This window comes from Suncus etruscus, chromosome 1, assembly GCF_024139225.1.
Source record: "Suncus etruscus isolate mSunEtr1 chromosome 1, mSunEtr1.pri.cur, whole genome shotgun sequence".
NCBI lineage: Eukaryota > Metazoa > Chordata > Mammalia > Eulipotyphla > Soricidae > Suncus > Suncus etruscus.
This window is the reverse complement of record NC_064848.1, coordinates 8,512,999-8,531,826: the sequence shown is the minus strand read 5'-3', so window position 1 is coordinate 8,531,826 and position 18,828 is coordinate 8,512,999. Positions and strand designations below refer to the sequence as shown.

The 18,828-nt window shown below is 43.3% G+C and overlaps 1 protein-coding gene across 1 annotated transcript in view; it reads right to left on the bottom strand.

Annotated features, from left to right (window-relative positions):
• KIF23 (kinesin family member 23) overlaps positions 1 to 17,435 on the bottom strand; it is a 41,132-nt gene extending 23,697 nt beyond the window's left edge. The window contains exons 1-10 of the mRNA XM_049777752.1: positions 17,365 to 17,435; positions 15,436 to 15,505; positions 13,223 to 13,351; positions 8,552 to 8,657; positions 8,034 to 8,170; positions 7,753 to 7,862; positions 7,216 to 7,383; positions 3,472 to 3,584; positions 3,207 to 3,328; positions 56 to 158 (exon numbers count right to left, since the gene is read on the bottom strand). Of these exons, the coding sequence (XP_049633709.1) occupies positions 56 to 158; positions 3,207 to 3,328; positions 3,472 to 3,584; positions 7,216 to 7,383; positions 7,753 to 7,862; positions 8,034 to 8,170; positions 8,552 to 8,657; positions 13,223 to 13,351; positions 15,436 to 15,505; positions 17,365 to 17,375 (1,069 nt within the window). The 5' untranslated portion in view covers positions 17,376 to 17,435. The remainder of the gene's footprint in view (positions 1 to 55; positions 159 to 3,206; positions 3,329 to 3,471; positions 3,585 to 7,215; positions 7,384 to 7,752; positions 7,863 to 8,033; positions 8,171 to 8,551; positions 8,658 to 13,222; positions 13,352 to 15,435; positions 15,506 to 17,364) is intronic.
• Positions 17,436 to 18,828: the final 1,393 nt, after the last annotated feature.

The window sequence follows — 18,828 nt, the reverse complement described above, 5'->3', positions numbered from 1 at the left end:
TCCAAGTGTTTGTTTGGAAAGTTTTAACAATGATTAAGTTTTATGGTTTGCTCACCTGCTTCACGCAATCTATTCCCTTCTGCTTTTGTGCGGTTAGTTCTTTCACTTCCAGCAAGATCTACCAAAGACAACTGGCTTATAGTGATTTGTTCTTTTTCCTAAAGGGAAGACAAAGCCAATCATAGAACAGGATTTAAGTGATTTGTAATGTTCTTTAAATATATCAAATCAACAAATCAATTCTTAGGAATTTAATATTTGCACAACAAAATTTTAAAGTAGGGTCAAAGGATACATATTTTGGAATGAGTTTGCTAAAACAGTAAGGTAAATACACTTAGACCACTAATGAGTTTGCCCATTGTGTGGTCTTTGACATTATACTGAAAGCTCTATTAGAGCAGGGGCTTTTCTTTAACCACTTGTCCCAGCACCTAGAACAGTAACCTAACATTCAGCAGGAACGCAGATGTCTACATAAAAGTCTAGAAAGGCTAAAGAGATTATGACTTGCATGCGGCAGACCTGAGATTCAATTCCCAGCACCTCATAGGGTCCCTCAAGTCTTACCAGTGGTCCCTGAGAGCAAAGCCAGGAATAAACCTTGAGAACAATAGCTGTGGCCCAAAAAACAACAAAAATTTTTTTTAAAAAATAACTGAATCTTGGGGCCGGGCGGTGGCGCTAAAGGTAAGGTGCCTGCCTTGCCTGCGCTAGCCTTGGACGGACCGTGGTTCGATCCCCCGGTGTCCCATATGGTCCCCCAAGCCAGGAGCAACTTCTGAGCGCATAGCCAGGTACTCCTGAGCGTTACCAGGTGTGGCCCAAAAACCAAAAAAAAAAAAAAAAAAAAACTGAATCTAGAACAAGGATATACTATAAGCAATACTTAATTTTATAGTCAAATAATTTATTCATTTTTTTGAGCCTGAGTGCTATGCCCAGTATCATATATGATCCCCCAAGCACTGCCAAGAATGGTCACTAAGCATTAACATATATAGGCCAAAAACAAAATTAAAAATATCCAGTGTCGGGGCCGGAGAGATAGCAGGGAGGTAAGGTGTTTGCCTTTCATGCAGAAGGATGGTGGTTCGAATCTCGGCATCCCATATGATACCCCAAGCCTGCCAGGAGCGATTTCTGAGCGTAGAGCCAGGAGTGACCTCTGAGCGCTGCCAGGTGTGACCCAAAAACAAAAAACAAAAAAACAAACAAAACAAAACAAAAAAAAAATATCCAGTGTCTTTGATAGCTTGATCTGAAAGTACTTTTATGGGATTTTTATTAACATTTATCGGATGCTGATGATAAGCAAGCAGTGGACTAAGAACTTTACAGTTATATGCATTATAGGTCGGATAGATAGCACAGCCGGTAAGAAATCTGCCTTGTGTGCAGCCAATCTGGAGGGACCCGGTTCGATTCCAGGCATTCCATTTGGTCCTTCAGCTTGCCAGGGGCGATTTCTGAGTGCAGAGTCAGGAGTAACCCTGAGCTCTGCTGGGTGTGACCCAAAAAACCAACCAATCAATCAAACAAAAAAGTTTTAAAAAAACATTTATATGCATTAGTTCCTCTAAATCCTCATCTAATATCTTATAAGGAGTTAAGACAAGAGAACTAGGCCAGAAAGCTAGTAACCCTCATGGTCTTCAGTAACCTCTATCATATCATCTCCTCCCGCAACCTGGAAACCTCTATGATTCCATAATTGCATGAGATATATATATTTGGGGGGACCACACCCATCAATGACACTCAGGTGTTATTTCTAGCTATGCGCTCAGAAATCGCTCCTGGCTGGAAGGACCACATGGGACGCTGGGGATCTAACCCAGGTCCGTCCTGGGTCAGCTGCTTGCAATGCAAACACTATCGCTCCAGCCCCTGCATGATATATTTTGATAATTCACCTCAGTAATTTAAGGTGCTTAACTGGGGGCCCAAGCAATAGTACAGTGAGTAGGGTGTTGGCCTGGCATGTGATGAACCCAGGATTGATCCCTAGCATCCCATACAGCTCTCTGAACACCACCAAGAGTAGTTCCTGAGTATAGAGCTAGGTGTAACCACCACAAGAGTAATCAACTAATTGCTGGATGTAGACACACACCCCCCCCAAAATCCAAATGAAATCTTTCATAAATTGGAAAGCAATTGGGGAGCACAACTGTGATGAATACATCAAAGAACTCAGAGCAGGGTCAGCTCTTCCTCATTTCCCTGCTAGATGCCATGTATGTGGAATCCTCTAGAATATGCTCTCTATACTATTTAGTATTCAAGATGCTACTTTAAAATCTGCCAACACTGGATTCCCTAATTCCTAATGATAACAGAGATCAGGTTTAAATGATGGTGGACACATATTGTCTAATTCACTGCAATCCTTGACACCATTTGTGGTCCCAGTAGGCATTTCATGTTTTCTGATCCTGATCTAAGCTCCCTCCTTTTCCTATTAGAGATTGGCATCTCTAATCAATACATTGTTCCATAGGGAAGTCAACAATTGGAACAGAATGCTTCCTCTCATTTGCACCAGGGACTGGCCTAGCAGTAGAGTAATGGTATGTATGGTTTGATCCCTGACACTGAAAAAATAAAATAAAACCCCAAAACTTAAAAATGAAATAAGAAAACAAAATAAAGTTGACATGAGGGTCCGGAGAGATAGCACAGCGGCGTTTGCCTTGCAAGCAGCCGATCCAGGACCAAAGGTGGTTGGTTCGAATCCCGGTGTCCCATATGGTCCCCCGTGCCTGCCAGGAGCTATTTCTGAGCAGACAGCCAGGAGTAACCCCTGAGCAATGCCTGGTGTGGCCCAAAAGAAAAAAAAAAAATAAAGTTGACATGAAAAAAAATTGGTAAATAGGTGTTTAAGGCGCAATGAGTCCAATAGCAAATAATGATATGCAGATGGAGGAGCCCTTCTTGGTCTCGGTTGAAAGAACAATTTAGAACTGTCATCTCTTGAATGGTTCCCTCCCTGGAAATTTTGATGCAACAAGATCTCCATGTTATAGAATGAGTCTCCTCTGCTAGGAATGATGCCTGCGCACCACCAAGTGAGGCCCAAGAACAAAAACTTCCCCTTCATAGCCATTAATTGGAGCAATGTTCTTCTGTAACAAAGATTCAACTCTAACACCAGAAATCAAGGATCCAGTAAAAGCAAGAAAGTCCTCACACTATATATTTACCTGCAAGACATTGTCTCCATCTGCATCCAAGGGAGCCTGAACCAATTTAATGTTGAATACACTATGTGAACGACTGGACTCACGGTTCAGATGCGTATTTGCAATGTGTCTCTTTTTCTGTCCTACAATGACAGGAAAAAAATCATTGATCAGCCAAACTTAGGCATTCTACTAAATCACAAAGTATTGTTGTCAAATTATGGAAACAACTCTCAGGATTACATTATGATTTTATATACTTCTAATATTTAACTCTGTTTCTAACCTCTGCAGAAAATCTCAAAAGCCTCTTCAGTTGTTTTAACTTCTAATTCTGTACATCCTGCAACATACATGTTATGGTTCTTATCTTCACGGAGCACTTTAGATTGTGGAATTCTAGGGAAAGAAAAAAAGCATCCGTCTTCTAAATGGTCAGAAACTGGTAAATCAATTTAAGATGGAAATGCCAAGTAGCATAAGTTATTCTTTCCACAGGAATAAGAACAAGCAAGACTCCAGAAAAAATGTTAAAGACATTGCTCTAAATTGTTCTAACAAGCACACGACAAACACTAAGCAATTAAGAGATCACAATAGTAGTAGCAACAACACAGCATGGAGAAAGCATCAAAATCTAGCATTTTCCTGATTTTCAATCAAGGGATCAAGCTGGTTCTGTCCTCAATACCAGCAAAAAACAAATGCAGAAAAAGTTTGCTAGATACCAGCAGTGGCAATCCTTTCACACTGGTTGGTTGGTCACGTTTCAGTCTATGTGACAGGAAAGGGTATAAAAGAGAGCTCTCTGTTGACCTCAATGCTGTGAATGGTGGGCTAGAAACATCTACTTGCTATCAACAGTAAATGATAAGATTTTTCAGGAAGCGAGGAGAGGCCCAACGGTAGCAGCTAGCCCCGTCTCCATGATAAACCACCAACATGCAAACATATTACACCACTAGTATAACTAAAACCTCCTAAAGAAAAGCCAACAATTTCACATACACAAACTCTGTGTTTTTCACGGGTGTGCTGCAACTGTTCCACCTACCAAAGAAAAAAGGGACAAGTTACTGTTTCTCCGGCAGTCAGCTCATAGCAACATGGACAGACCAAAGTATGACAGTCCCAACAACAGTTTCCATAAAATCCCTACACCTGGGGCCAAAGAGTGGTAGGGCGTTTACCTTGCATGCTGACAGCTGGGAATGACCCGGGTTTGATCCACAGTAGCCCCCCATATAGTTCTCCTGAGCCTGCCAGGAGCAGTTTCTGAGTGCAGAGCCAGGAAGGTATAGGGGTTTTGGCCCTTGTATGTAGATACCTCAGTTTAGTCTCTGGCTTCACATATGATCTCCCTGAGCAGCACCATGAATGATTCCGGGGCACTGTCAGGAGTGAACCCTGAGTACCATCAAAAGTAAGGCCTGGGGGCCAGAGAGACAGCACAACAGTAGGGAATTTGCCTTCCATGCCGCCAACCCAGGACAAATCTGGTTGATTCCCGGCATCCCATATAACGCCTCGAACCTGCTAGGAGCGATTTCTGAACGCAGAGTCATTTTTTTCTAAATTTTTATGATAGCATTCATTGCTAGTTTTTGGTTCTGTCACTTATATACTTTGTAAGCATTTTGGTAAGTCTAGGAATAAATTCAAAGCACGCTTATTTGACACCAAACTCAGATTTATTGATTAGAAAGGTGCTTAACCTTTTTTATTTTCTTAATTGATTATCTTTTTTTTATTTTGTGAGCAAATATTTCAAGTAGAAGATTTTTGTTTGCATTTTTGCTTTTGGGCCAAACTTGGGTGCTCAGGACTTACTTCGGCACTCAGGGGTAACTCCTGGCTCTGTGCTCAGAAGTCACTCTTGGCAGGCACAAGGGACCATATGGGAGGCCGGGATTCGAACCACTATCATCCTGGGTTGGCTGAGTGCAAGGCAACTGCCCTACTGCTGTGCTATCTCTCTGGCCCATAAGAGATATTTTGAAACATATGGGAAACTAATCTATAACTTAAATACAAATAAAGAGGACATGTGGATACCTGCACTTATTGTGTATGTCTGTCTGTGTGAATGTTGTTTGTGGTGCCAGGAATTAAACACATACTTAGGGTCGAAGGGATAGCACAGCAGTAGGGCTTGGCACGAAGCAACCCAGGACGAACCGGGTTCGATTCCTGGCATCCCATAACCCCTGAGCGCCGCCGGGTATGGCCCAAAAACCAAAAAATAAATAATAAAAACATACTCATACTCTACCACTGAGCCATACTTCTGGTTCTAACCTGTTCACTTTTTTTTTTTTTTTTTGGTTTTTGGGCCACACCCGGCGGTGCTCAGGGGTTACTCCTGGCTGTCTGCTCAGAAATAGTTCCTGGCAGGCACGAGGAACCATATGGGACACTGGGATTCGAACCAACCACCTTTGGTCCTGGATCGGCTGCTTGCAAGGCAAACGCCGCTGTGCTATCTCTCCGGGCCCACCTGTTCACTTCTTAATGATTTTCTTATTCTAGTTGCTCCTCCAATAATTTCAGTTTTAGAAACAAAAGTTAAAAAACAGGTCTTTGGGCCCGGAGAGATAGCACAGCGGCGTTTGCCTTGCAAGCAGCCGATCCAGGACCAAAGGTAGTTGGTTCAAATCCCGGTGTCCCATATGGTCCCCCGTGCCTGCCAGGAGCTATTTCTGAGCAGACAGTCAGGAGTAACCCCTGAGTACTGCCGGGTGTGGCCCAAAAACAAACAAAAAAAAAAAACCCAGGTCTTTGTATTTTTTATGCTACAGGAGATTATAATAAAGACTCTACAGAAGATAATTTAGATTAAAAACAAGCCCATCAGCTCAGGAACAAGAAACTCACTTTAGATAAATGAAACCCCTAAATTCATTCTGGTAAAATGCAAATTTACGGTTTGTATTTCAGGTGGCAATTGATCTTCAGTCTCAGGCAAGGAAGGGAGGACTCAGGGAAAACTAAGAGCAGTCCTTCTTTGAGTATTTTGTTTGTTTGTTCATTTCTCTGGGTGACCATATCTGGTTGTGCACAGTGCTTACTCCTCACTCTGCTTTCAGGATCACTCCTGGCAAATCTTAGAAGACTATGTAGGGTGTTGGGGATTGAACCTGGTTTTGGCAACATACAAGGCAAAATGACATACCTGCTGTACTCTCTTTCTGACCCATTAGTCTTTTTTCTTAATTCTTTTTGTTGTTTCAGGGATCAAATCTAGACCTCACACATCCAAGGCTGCATATATCCCTAGCCCTAATGAAATCAAGTGACCATACAGATATGACCTCATACTAATCAGTGATATAGGGAACTGCTAGACAAACAATAGCTTTGCGCCTCTCTGGGGATAATCTAGACAGATAAATTCAACAGGTCATAAAATCCCAGCCCTGCTCAGGGCACATTCACAGAAACACTTCCTTATATAATTTTTGTTTGGTTGGTTTTTGGTTTTTGGGTCACAGTGGTGGTGCTCAGGGGATACTTCTAGCTCTGCACTCAGAAATCGCTCCTAGCAGGTAATGGGGACCATATAGGATGCCGGGATTCGAACCACTGTCTGTCCTGGATCTGCTGTGTGCAAGGCAAACAAACGTCCTACTGCTGTGCTCTCTCTCCAGCCCCACTTCCTTATATAATGAAGAGCCTTTTCAACATATAGCCAGGCCGAGACCTTAAAACAGGGGTCTCAAATTCAATTTACCTGGGGGCCGTAGAAGGCAAAGTTGGGGTGATCCTTGAGTGCAAAGTCAGTAGTAAGCCTTGAACATTGGGGGGTGTGACCCAAACAACTAAAACAAAACAAAACAAAAAAAGATTCCTCTAGGGCAGGCCACAAAATGTCGCATGGAGGGCCGCAAACGGCCCGTGGGCCGTAAGTTTGAGACCCCTGCCTTGAAGTGTCTGAAGCTAAGCATTATTCTCATATGTAGGAGAGAAAATGAAGCCTCACTGACATAGTGATTTCCCTAAGCAATTACAAAGGGCTCCCTTTACTACTTACTTTGGCTTTATGGGATCAAACGGTGTCTCTTCCAAAAGATCATATATGTAATTGTTATATATTTCAATATAGGAAACAAATACACAGTAGACACTATCTTCATCAACTTCTACTTTGCAAAATTCCTGTACATTTATCATATCTACAAGCTCTGGATCTATTTGTCGCCTACAGGAAAAGAAAAAGTCAAAAAAAATCAGACCTTAGATATTATGAAACAAAGTAAAAATTGACAGTCCTCAGAAGCTGAACAGATTCTAGGTCAATCAATAGCACTCCCTGTTTTGCAGACACTCAGCACAGGCCTTACGTCCACCTCCTCCAATTCAGAGGGGCCTCCTCAAAATAGTGCTTCAAGGATAATGCTCAAACTCCAAGAGAATCTAAGCAAACATTCTTCAACTTTGTTCTCAGTGAGCTCAAGTGTCAGATGAAGTTCTTCACTTCATGTTAAACAATCTAAATCGAATCAGAGCCTAAAAGACCACAGAAAGGAATTCCCTTGGTCCTATGTTATATACAAATGGTATTACTTACTTGTTGGAGGGGGTCTTTGGATTGGGCATGGCATCTCTTTTCTGCCGTTCTAATAAAGCATCAACTTCACACTGTATGTCCATACTGTTCCTATCATTAGATTTAAAAACCTAAAATATAAGGCAAAAATCAGTCTCCAGAGATATGAGTTATTTAATATTTAAATATACTTAAGATTCTAGTATCTAGCACTTTAGATTTCCTTAATACTACTGTATCCACAGACATCTTGGCCCCTCTTATCCTCAAGTCCAACAGACACAACACAGAGTCATACTCACATATCGTTTAGCTTGAAAGGAACCAATACTGTTAAATATCATGTCCAAGCAACGAGGAAGTAGTCCTCCTTCCCCTGGAGAACCAGTCATTGTGTGTGTTTTTCCGCTTCCAGTCACACCGTATGTGAAAAGGAGACCTTCAAAGCAGAAAGTCACACTCAATTATACATTAGAAATCACACCGGTTTTATCATAAAAGTTCCCCACTTTAGTATTGTTTTATATTGTATTGTTTATTTTATTAAAAATTATTTACTTGGTTGTGGGACCATACCCAGTAGTGCTAGAGGTATGATGCTAATTTAACCTGGCACCGCAAGTAAACCCCAACATCATAACCCAATAACAACAAATGTACTTAAAAACAAAGTTAACCAGGGCAGAAAAACTGAGCTAATACAACTCTAAGAAATTTAATCTGATTCAAGGTCAAACATAAACCAAATGCATGAAGTACTTAAAAAAAATTTAACAGCAGGTAAGAAAAGAAAAATCCAGCAAAACTCCAAAAATCATACCATTTTTGCCATGAATGAGGTTTTCTACTAAGGGATTAGCTACAACATCAAAGAGCTCCTTCTGGGTGGTATGAGTACCAAATACTTGTTTGAATGTATACTGAGTCTGTGGAAAAGGAAAAGATAAAAAGTGCGTAAGTGGAATTTCACAATGTTTAGGTTCAAAATACAAAGACTGAATGTTTTTAATAGTCTCAATCCCATGATTCAGGGAATCATGTTATACAATAGATTGAGCCTAGGTCACTAATCATAAGTCCTATTTATTAGCACATGTTTAGTCCAATATAGCACATATTTAGTCCTTTGGGTATCACCTACAACTTTTATCTGAATTCTTATATGAAATAAATTTTAAATATTTTAACTTTAAAAGAGCAATAAATTTGAATGACCAAATCTCTTTCAAATTATTATAAGATATAACAATATCACCAAAATCCTATTAAGAAAATTAAATAAAAAAAAATTGGGGCTGGAGAGATAGCATGGAGGTAAGGTGTTTGCCTTTCATGCAGAAGATCACTGGTTCGATTCAGGGCATCCCATATGGTCCCCCGAGCCTGCCAGGAGCAAATTCTGAGTGTGGAGACAGAAGTAACCCCTGAACACTGCCGGGTGTGACCCAAAAACCAAAAAACAAACAAACAAACAAACCTACTACAGGGGGCTGGAGAGATAGCACAGCAGTAGGGCATTTGCCTTGCACTCAGCCAAACAGGATGTATGGTGGTTTGAATCCTGGCATCCCTATGGTCCCCTGGGCCTGCCAGGAACAATTTCTGAGCACAGAGCCAAGAGTAATCCCTGAGCACCGCCATATGACCCCCCCCAAAAAAAAACTCTACTACATGTTATATAATCTGTTTTGGAGACGCCCCCAGGGCGTGCTGAGGGGCTATGGCCAGCACTGACACTTAACACTGACAATGTCTCATATTATGCCTTAGGACGGTAGTGAATGATTTCACTTTTACAACCTCTGATATGGATTAGTAGTAGTAGTAATCATGTAAGATTTGGTGCCACACAAAGAGGCTCAAGGACTACTCTGGCTCTGATCTTCAAAAACCATAGGTATCAAATAAGGACCTACCACATGCAAAGCATGCACTCAGTCTATTGAGTTGTTTGCTTTGGATTTATTTAGGGTCACACCAGCGCTGTTCAGGACTTATTCCTGGCTCTGCGCTCAAGAGTCACCCCTGGCAAGTTCAGGGGATCTTATGGATGCCAGGGATCAAACCTCAAACCCATATCAGCCACATGCAAGGTAAGCACCCAACCAGCTGTACACTCCCTCAGGCCCCCATATTGAGATATCTGTCTGACTCGCTATTTACTACTATGTACATTTATAACATCTACTTTACAAATTCTCATCTTTGCAAAAGTGTTTCTCCAGTCCTCTAAGTTTTGAAGTTCACAAAGAACAAGGAATCTTGCATTATATGAAATTCATCAAATGATCTCTAAGTCTTCACGAACAGACATCCAGATGAAAAACAAAACTAGGGCCGGAGAGATAATATGGAGGTAAGGTGTTTGCCTTTCATGCAGAAAGTCATTGGTTCGAATCCCGGCATGCCATATGGTCCCCCAAGCCTGCCAGGAGTGATTTCTGAGCGTGGAGCCAGGAATAACCCCTGAGTGCTGCCGGGTGTGACCCAAAAACCAAAAAAAAAAAGAAAAACAAAACTAAGGGGGCCGAAGAGATAGCACAGCGGTAGGGCGTTTGCCTTGCATGCAGCCGATCCAGGATGGACAGTGGTTCGAATCCCGGCATCCTATATGGTCCCCCATGCCTGCCAGGAGCAATTTCTGAGTGCAGAGCCAGGAGTAATCCCTAAGCACTGCGAGGTGTTCCCCCCCAAAACCAAAGAAGAAAGAAAACCAAGCCTGGGCCCAGCGAGATAGCACAGCGGCGTTTGCCTTGCAAGCAGCTGATCCAGGACCAAAGGTAGTTGGTTCAAATCCCGGTGTCCCATATGGTCGTGTGTCGTGTCCGGTCCCCCCCCCCACCCCCGTGCCTGCCAGGAGCTATTTCTGAGCAGACAGCCAGGAGTAACCCCTGAGAACCTCCAGGTGTGGCCCAAAAAAAAACAAGGAAAAAAAAAAAGAAAGAAAGAAAAACAAGCCTAAGGCCCAAAGAAAGAATGTGTCCAAACCCATGAATTAGCATCAATTCCATATCTAATCTAGTGTACCTCTATCTTTCAATGACATCATAAGGCCGGGAACTTTTTATCCTTACCAAACTTATTTATACATGCTTAAAATGAACTCTAATAAGTGAAATTCAGCTGGTCAGTTTTCAACTATTCTTCATCCTCAAATGTCTCCTCCACAAAGCTTTCCTACCCCACCAATGCTTAATAACAACTGAAAATTAGAGAACAGGAACACGAACACAGAAGGCATATATAGCTCCTTGAGTCTCTCTCCTTAAGTTCTATCAGGGAAAAAAAAAAAACAAATAGCAAAATCTATAGGGCCATGAAGGAATCCCAAACAAAGGGAACAAAAACACTAAACTATAAGAAAGAAAAGGAAGCACAGGAAGGAAGGCAAGAGAGCTGATGATGATGGGGATGACTCCCCTCTGAGGAGATACTACTGAAGCTAATACCCAGAGATGAGTTTTCACCAAAGTAAAGGTCCCAGCAAAGCAACTAGCACTGAGACAGGATTCTAGCTATCCTAGGAACTCAAAAGATTGAGTAACCACCCAGAGATAAATGTACAGAGAGGATGCAGATAAACAGGATGCAGATAAGACAGGATTCTACCCATTAAAAGACTTCCCTGAAACTCCATGAAAGGTTTTAAACATGAAATTGTTTTAAAATCTGATTAATGCTTCTAAATGTCCCCTGGCAGCTCAGAGGAATATGATTAGAAAAAAATTTGAGACCAGTTCAAATGAGTGTCAATATACTCCTATCAAAGCTACTCAGAGTATGGCCTGTGAACCAGTGCCCCACAGAGAACTATCTATTCCGAGCAGGAAGAAGATTAAAGAATACTTAAAAACTTTTTACATGGCCGAATTTGAAAAAAAGATACTGCAAAGGGGGAGAGTAACCAATGAAGGTTTTGGAGAAAAGTATATTACATAAAGAGGCATGCTGCTTAAAATAGGTAATAGAGTATTTATCAGAAGCCATGGTTGGGCTAAGAAACAATTGCCAGACCAGAGCAATAGTACAGCAGGGATTTGCACACAGCCAACTGGGGTTCAAATCCGGCCATCCGCATTACATATGGTCTCTAAAGCCCATCAGGTGTGATCCCAGAGCACTGCTTCCAGGAATAATGCCTGAGCACTGTCAGGTGTGGCCCAAAAGCTGGAGAAAAAAGAAAAACAGAACCAAAAGCCCTGAAGTTAATGACACAAATGTAACAACAGAAGCTTCCAATAGACAACAGTCTAAATTAACCTCTTTTCTTTTGCATCTCCATAGTCCTTTGCTTTTGTTTGGGGGCCAACTCAATAGTGTTCAGGGCTTATTGTTGGCTCAGTGCCTGGAGATCACTATTGGTAGGGCTGGGATTATATTGGATGTCAAAGAGGATCAAACCCAGGTCAGCTGTATGCAAGGCAAGTGCCTTAACTTAGCAAGTCTTTCTGTCTTATCTATATGAGGACTGTTAGTTAACCATCTGTATCTCCATCTAAGTTTGTGATAAGGACACTGTTACTCTTTTTTAAGATTCTGTTTTTGTGACAAAAACAAGGATAATTCCTGGCTCTGCACTCAGAAATTGCTCCTGGCAGGCTCAGTGGAACATATTGGATGCCGGGAATCAAACCCGGTTCTGTCCCAGTTGGCATGCAAGGCAAATGCCGACCGCTGTGCTATCTCTTCCTTCTAGCCTCCAGAATGACTTTCAAATGTCTGTAGAATGAAATTATGCTCATTTTGCCCAAAATTTCACAAAAACGAAACCCTCTTCAAAAGAGGTAAGTCTAAGCAGACAATGCCTAGCAAATGTTATTTTAATTTCCATACCTGAAATTTTGTTTGGTTTTGTTTTGGGGCCATGCCCAGTGACGCTCAGGAGTTACTCCTGCTTTACGCTCAGAAATTGCTCCTCGCTTGAGAGCCCATATGGGATGCTGGGGATCAAACTTTGGTCTGTCCTGGACCAGCTGCATGCAAGGCAGATGCACTACCACTGCTCTACTACTCCGGCCCTCACACCTGAAACTGTGTATCTTTTATACAGCTACCAACAATGAACTCATTCTACATTAAATGACCCCTAACAGATACTTTAACACACAGTACAAGAAAATATCCTCTAAAAGCAATCTCTTAACTGTAAGGAATACCAAAGGTACAATTCCAGAAATCATAGACTAGATATGGCAGCTATTGCGAAGCAGAAAAGTATTTCAAAAAGGCAGAAACAGGGGTCGGCGAGGTGGCGCTAGAGATAAGGTGTCTGCCTTGCAAGCACTAGCCAAGAAAGGACCACGGTTCGATCCCCCAGCGTCCCATATGGTCCCCCCAAGCCAGGGGCAATTTCTGAGTGCGTAGTCAGGAGTAACCCCTGAGCGTCAAATAGGTGTGGCCGAAAAAACAAACAAACAAAAAAAGGGCAGAAACAAAGTTGTTCAGGAAAGAACCTATCAAGTAAACACAGTCTGGATATAACCGAAATTACCTCCTTATAGTCACCATTTCTGTTCAGTCTGTAACCCTCCGGAGTGTGTAGCTGGACAGTTGTGTTATTGATCACCTCTATGCAACACTCCTGGTCAGGGAAGTTCAGTGGGCGCACCCTACAATATACCTGAAAACATAGAAAGGGGTTTAGAGAAGAAAAGTTGGTTCTTTACTGGCTTATACCTGCATGTACTGGCTTGTTTCATACATCTTCATTTAAGCTTCCCAATCAGGGGGCCAGAGAGATGGCACAATGGGGTGTTCACCTCACACATACCCAATCTGTGCTCCATCCCTGGCACCATTTAAGATCCTCCAGGATCTCTGGGCACAGAGCCAGGAGTAAGCCCAGACATAGCTTGGTGTGCCCCATCCCAAAAATAAAGAGGCCAGAGAGATAAAATAGCGGTAAGGCATAGGACTTGCACGTGGCAGACACAGGGCGGACTGTGGTTCGATTCCCAGTATCCCATATAGTCTCCTGAGCCTGCCAGGAGCAATTTCTGAGTGCAGAGCCAGGAGTAACCCTAGAGTGCCACCAGATATGACCCAAAAAACAAAAAATGAATAAATAAAAAAAGGGGCCAGAGAGATAGCATAGTAGTAGGGCATGTGCCTTGCACATAGCCGAACCAGGACAGACTGTGGTTCAATTCCCTGCATCCCATATGGTCCCTGAGCCTGCCAGGAGCAATTTCTAAGCGCAGAGCCAGGGGTAACCCCTGAGCGCTGGCGGATGTGATCCAAAAACAAAAAAAAATTAAAAAAAAAAAAAAAAAAAAAAAGATGGGGGCCAGAGCAATAGCACAGCGATAGGGCATTTGCCTTGCACACGGCCTACCCAGGACAAACCCATCCTCAATTCCTGCCATCCCATATGGTCCCACAAGCCTGCCAGGAGTGATTTCTGAGCACAGAGCCAGGAGTAACTCCTGACCCGGATGTAACCCAAAAAACAAAAAACAAACAAACAAAAAAGGAGGAAATAAAAATAAGCTTCCTACTCATTCATTCTCGAACATTTGGTCTCTACATTAAAGAGCTCTACATAAACTTCGATTATGCTCCTTAAAATCTATTATACATGGCTGTCGAATACACATATATTTAACATAAAATTGGTATTTCTTGGTTTTGGGGTCACACCCGGCATCCCATATAGTCCTCAGGGCCTGCCAGGAGCGACTTCTGAGCACAGAGTCAGGAGTAACCCCTGAGCACTGACGGGTGCGACCCTCCCCCCCAAAAATAAAAGTAAATAAATAAGTAAAAAGAATAATTTAACACAAGGTAATTCTTTGAAAAGTCAGCAGAATTCTTTGGAATTGAGTATTAATAAAAACTTGACAAATGGGATGGCAATTGAGTATTAATTAAAACTCAGATCAAGAAATATAATCCAAGTGAAGATTTAAAATATCCCAGAACAAAACTTTATTTATTTTGGTTTCTGGCTTCTGTTCTTGAGTCACAGCCAGCTATGCTCAAGTTAAGCAAGACTTTGCAAAACTTGGTCCTTGGAGTTTGGGGCTGTCCTTATGAGGATATCAGTTACTATCAAGCAGTCCTGCCTGTACAAAAGGTAATGGGCCTGGCAGAAAGTTTCTCCCTGGCCCAAAGAATATAATTCTTTGGCATGGTAAAAAATACTTTTCATTATCTAATGTTTGTTTTGGGCCACACTCGACCTTGTACAGGGCTTACTACTGTCTCTGTGCTCACGAATCCTTCTGGTAGTACTCGAGACGCTTTATGTGATGCCAAGGATTAAAATGAGTTGGCAAATGCAAGGTAAATGCTCTACCGGCTGCTGTACTATTTCCTCCAAGCACCCGTTATCTAACTTTTAAAATTATAATCAATTATAAGAGGTATGCAGTTGGCAATCCAAATTCATTTCACTGCATTTATTAAGCAATCTTACCTAAATAGAAACAAAATTTCAAAGCTTAAGTAAGTCTTAGACAATTTAGCTCAGTTAATACTCTCCACTTACACATCTCAGTCCCTTTTAAGCATATATATAAGATAGAAAATGACTGAGGAAGGAGTTGGAATAATAGTACAACAGGTAGGGTGCTGGCCTTGCATATGGATAAGTTCAGTCCCTGACACCCCACCACCACGTGTGTCCCTAAGACAAACAATAAAAAAAAAAAAGAAAAAGAAAAATGACTGAGGAACAGACATGTATAAATTCACAGATCTTACCCCAACTGGATCTTTCAGACTTGTCTGGGATCCTTTTTTCATCATTACTTTCCTGGCCATCTTAGTTCTCCTAATGAGATTTAAAAAGATAAGTTTAGTTGGGGGGGGGGGGGGGGCCGGGAAGATGGCGCTAGAGGTAACGTGTCTCTGCCTTGCAAGCGCTAGCGTAGGACAGACCCGGTGTCCCATATGGTCCCCCCAAGCCAGGAGCTATATCTCAGTGCATAGCCAGGAGTAACCCCTGAGCGTCAAACGGGTGTGGCCCAAAAACCAAAAAAAATAAATAAATAAAAATAAAAATAAGTTTAGTTCAACACCAACATTTCTAAAAGCCTTTAATTCAGAGACTACTTTTCTAGGATTTATAAAATTAATTCAGATCAGTTCCAGAAGACTACATTATAAAAGTGTTTATGGCACACATTATCCAAAATTAATCAGAATTTGGTTTAGAACGCATTTAGCAAATGTTCCTCTTTGAATAGGTTTCTATTTAAAATATTTGTAGATTGAGCAACAATTTTATAGACACTATAAATTTGAAAAAAAAAAAAACTACAGTGAAGACAATTCAGCACATTTATCTTCAAAGGCATTTCCATTATGCATACAAACCTGCTCTAACATAAGTGATTAATGCCAAAACATTCAAAAAACTGATTACATTAAATTCAGAAACCACAAGTTTGTTGCCCCAAAGCACTAATTTATTCATTTCTGGCTTGAGGGCCACTCCTGGCAGTGGTCAGCCTCTACACTAGGGCATCATTCCTGGTAATGGGGGGGGACCACATCTCAACAAGGCAAAGCACTAGCACTTTTGCTATGTCTCCAGTCCACAGTGAACAATTTGTTGCTCTCTTAAAGACAAGAAGATATTGTGCTGTTGGGGATTCCTGGGCCTCTTTACAACATGGTCGAAGCTGGGGCTCACCCAGCAAGCAACTCCGGGACCTAGTGGGATGTCTAAAAAAAAAAAAAAGATTTTTTTTTTTTTAAATCACAACGTTCCAAATAACTTTGTAAACCACGGTACCTTCAAATGTTAAAATAACCTATTTATTTTGTAAACTGCGGTAGAACAACCACTGCTCACCCATCCCTAGCTGCCTATAAAAGCTCGTTTGACATTAAAATTAAGTGAAAACCATTCTGCTTTCTTAACCTTTTCCCGGAGGAAACGAGCAGGCAGACTCACTCCTTCCTCCTCGAGGGAGCCAAGTTCACTTTTTAAAAGTGCAAAAAAATAAATAAATAAATAAATAAAACACCGGGGCAGATTTCATCTTGATTTATATACTTTTTATACTTTTTTATGAATTAAAAAAAGACATAGGTGGTTAGAAAAGAAAAAAAAAAGAGCTGCCTTTTTTGCAGAGGGACAATTTGGCATCTTTTTTTTTTTTAATTTTTTTTTGCAAGCCACAAGATGCTGATTATATCACCAGAAAAAGCCCAACCTGGGGCCAGAGAGAGAGAGAGAGAGAGCATGGAGGTAAGGCGTTTGCTTTGCATGCATGCAAAAGGACGGTGGTTCGAATCCCGGCATCTCATGTGGCCCAAAGAAAAAGTCAAAAAAGTGCCTTTTTTTGCAACTTTCTTTGCAACACTTCGGCACCTTCCTTCTGCAAGCCACAAGATGCTCGATCGTATCAGAAAGAGCCGTTTCCTGGGCGGCGGGTCTGCAGGCCCAGCGGCGGCCAGGGGGCAGCGAGCCGGGAGGAATGTGGGCGTGGGCGCGGGGCCTCCCGGGGAGCCCGAGTCTCGGGCCGGCGCAACGCTGCCAAGGGCCGCGGAGCATTGATTGCACGGCCGGGCTTGGGCTTGGGCTTGGGCTCTGCAGCGCGCCCGGGCCCGCATCCGCCCGGGATCGATGCCATCGCGGGGCCGGGAGGCTCAAGGAGCGGCCAGGCTTCCTCCGCTACTCACGCGGACTTCATGGCTCGGGCGAGTTTCCCGCGGTCCCCGACGGGCAGACGAGAGAGCGCGACGGCGAGCAGAGCCGCAGGGCGGGAGAGACTCCGTCCGGCCGGCCGGCGGAGGCGACAGCTCCGGGAAGAGCCCAACGAGCGGCGGCGGCGGCGCGGACTGAGCCCCCAGGTGAGCTCGCGCCCGCCCGGCGCTTTTCAAACCGGCCAATCAGGGGCCGCCCACCGCGAAGGGGCGGGGTCTCGGCGGGCGCCCCGCCCTCCCGGAAGTGGTGCCGTCGCCTAGGCGACCGCGCCCAAGGGCGGTCCAGAGGCTTCCCGGAGGGCTTGGAGGGAAGTTTTGGGCTTCCCGGCAGAGGATGCTGCTGAGGGACCTTAGAGGAGGAAGAAGGAGTGGGGGGAGGAGGAAGGAGAAGGAAGCAGGGAGAAGAAAAAGGGAAAAGAAGGGAGAAGAAGAGGAAGAAGAGGAGGAGGAGAAAAGGAGGAGAAGAGGAAGAAGAGGAAGAGGAGGAGGAAGGAGAAGAAGGGAGAAGAAGAAAGCAGAAGAGGAAGAGGAGGAGAAGGGAGAAGAAGAAGAGGAGGAGAAGGAAAGAGAAGAAGGAAGGAGGAGCAGAAGAGGAAGAGAGGAGGAAGGAGGAGAAGGGAGAATAAGAAAGCAGAAGAGGAAGAGGAGGAGAAGGAAGAGGAGGAGGAAGGAGGAGCAGAAGAGTAAGAGAGGAGGAGGAAGGAGGAGGAGAAGGGAGAATAAGAAAGCAGAAGAGGAAGAGGAGGAGAAGGGAGAAGAAGAAGAGGAGAAGGAAAGAGGAGGAAGAGAGGAGGAAGGAGAAGAAGGGAGAATAAGAAAGCAGAAGAGGAAGAGGAGGAGAAGGAAGAGGAGGAGGAAGGAGGAGCAGAAGAGGAAGAGAGGAGGAGGGAGGAGAAGGGAGAATAAGAAAGCAGAAGAGGAAGAAGAGGAGGAAGGAGGAGCAGAAGAGTAAGAGAGGAGGAGGAGGAGAAGGGAGAATAAGAAAGCAGAAGAGGAAGAGAAGGAAGAGGAGGAGGAAGGAGGAGCAGAAGAGGAAGAGAGGAGGAGGAAGGAGAAGAAGGGAGAATAAGAAAACAGAAGAAGAGGAAGAGGAGGAGAAGGGAGAAGAGGCGGAGGAGGAAGGAGAAGCAGAAGAAGAGGAAGAGAGGAGGAGGAAGGAGGAGGAGAAGGGAGAATAAGAAAGCAGAAGAAGAGGAAGAGGAGAAGGGAGAAGAGGAGGAGAAGGAAAGAGGAGGAGGAAGGAGGAGCAGAAGAAGAGGAAGAGAGAAGGAGGAGGAGGAGAAGGGAGAACAGGAAGAGGAGGAGGAAAGAGGAGAAGAGGAGGAGGAGGAAGGAGGAGCAGAAGAAGAAGAGGAAGAGAGGAGGAGGAAGAGGAAGAAGTCCAGCGAGAAGACAAGTCTGACGCTCATTCAGGTCAACCGCAGTTGATCTGAGATTGAG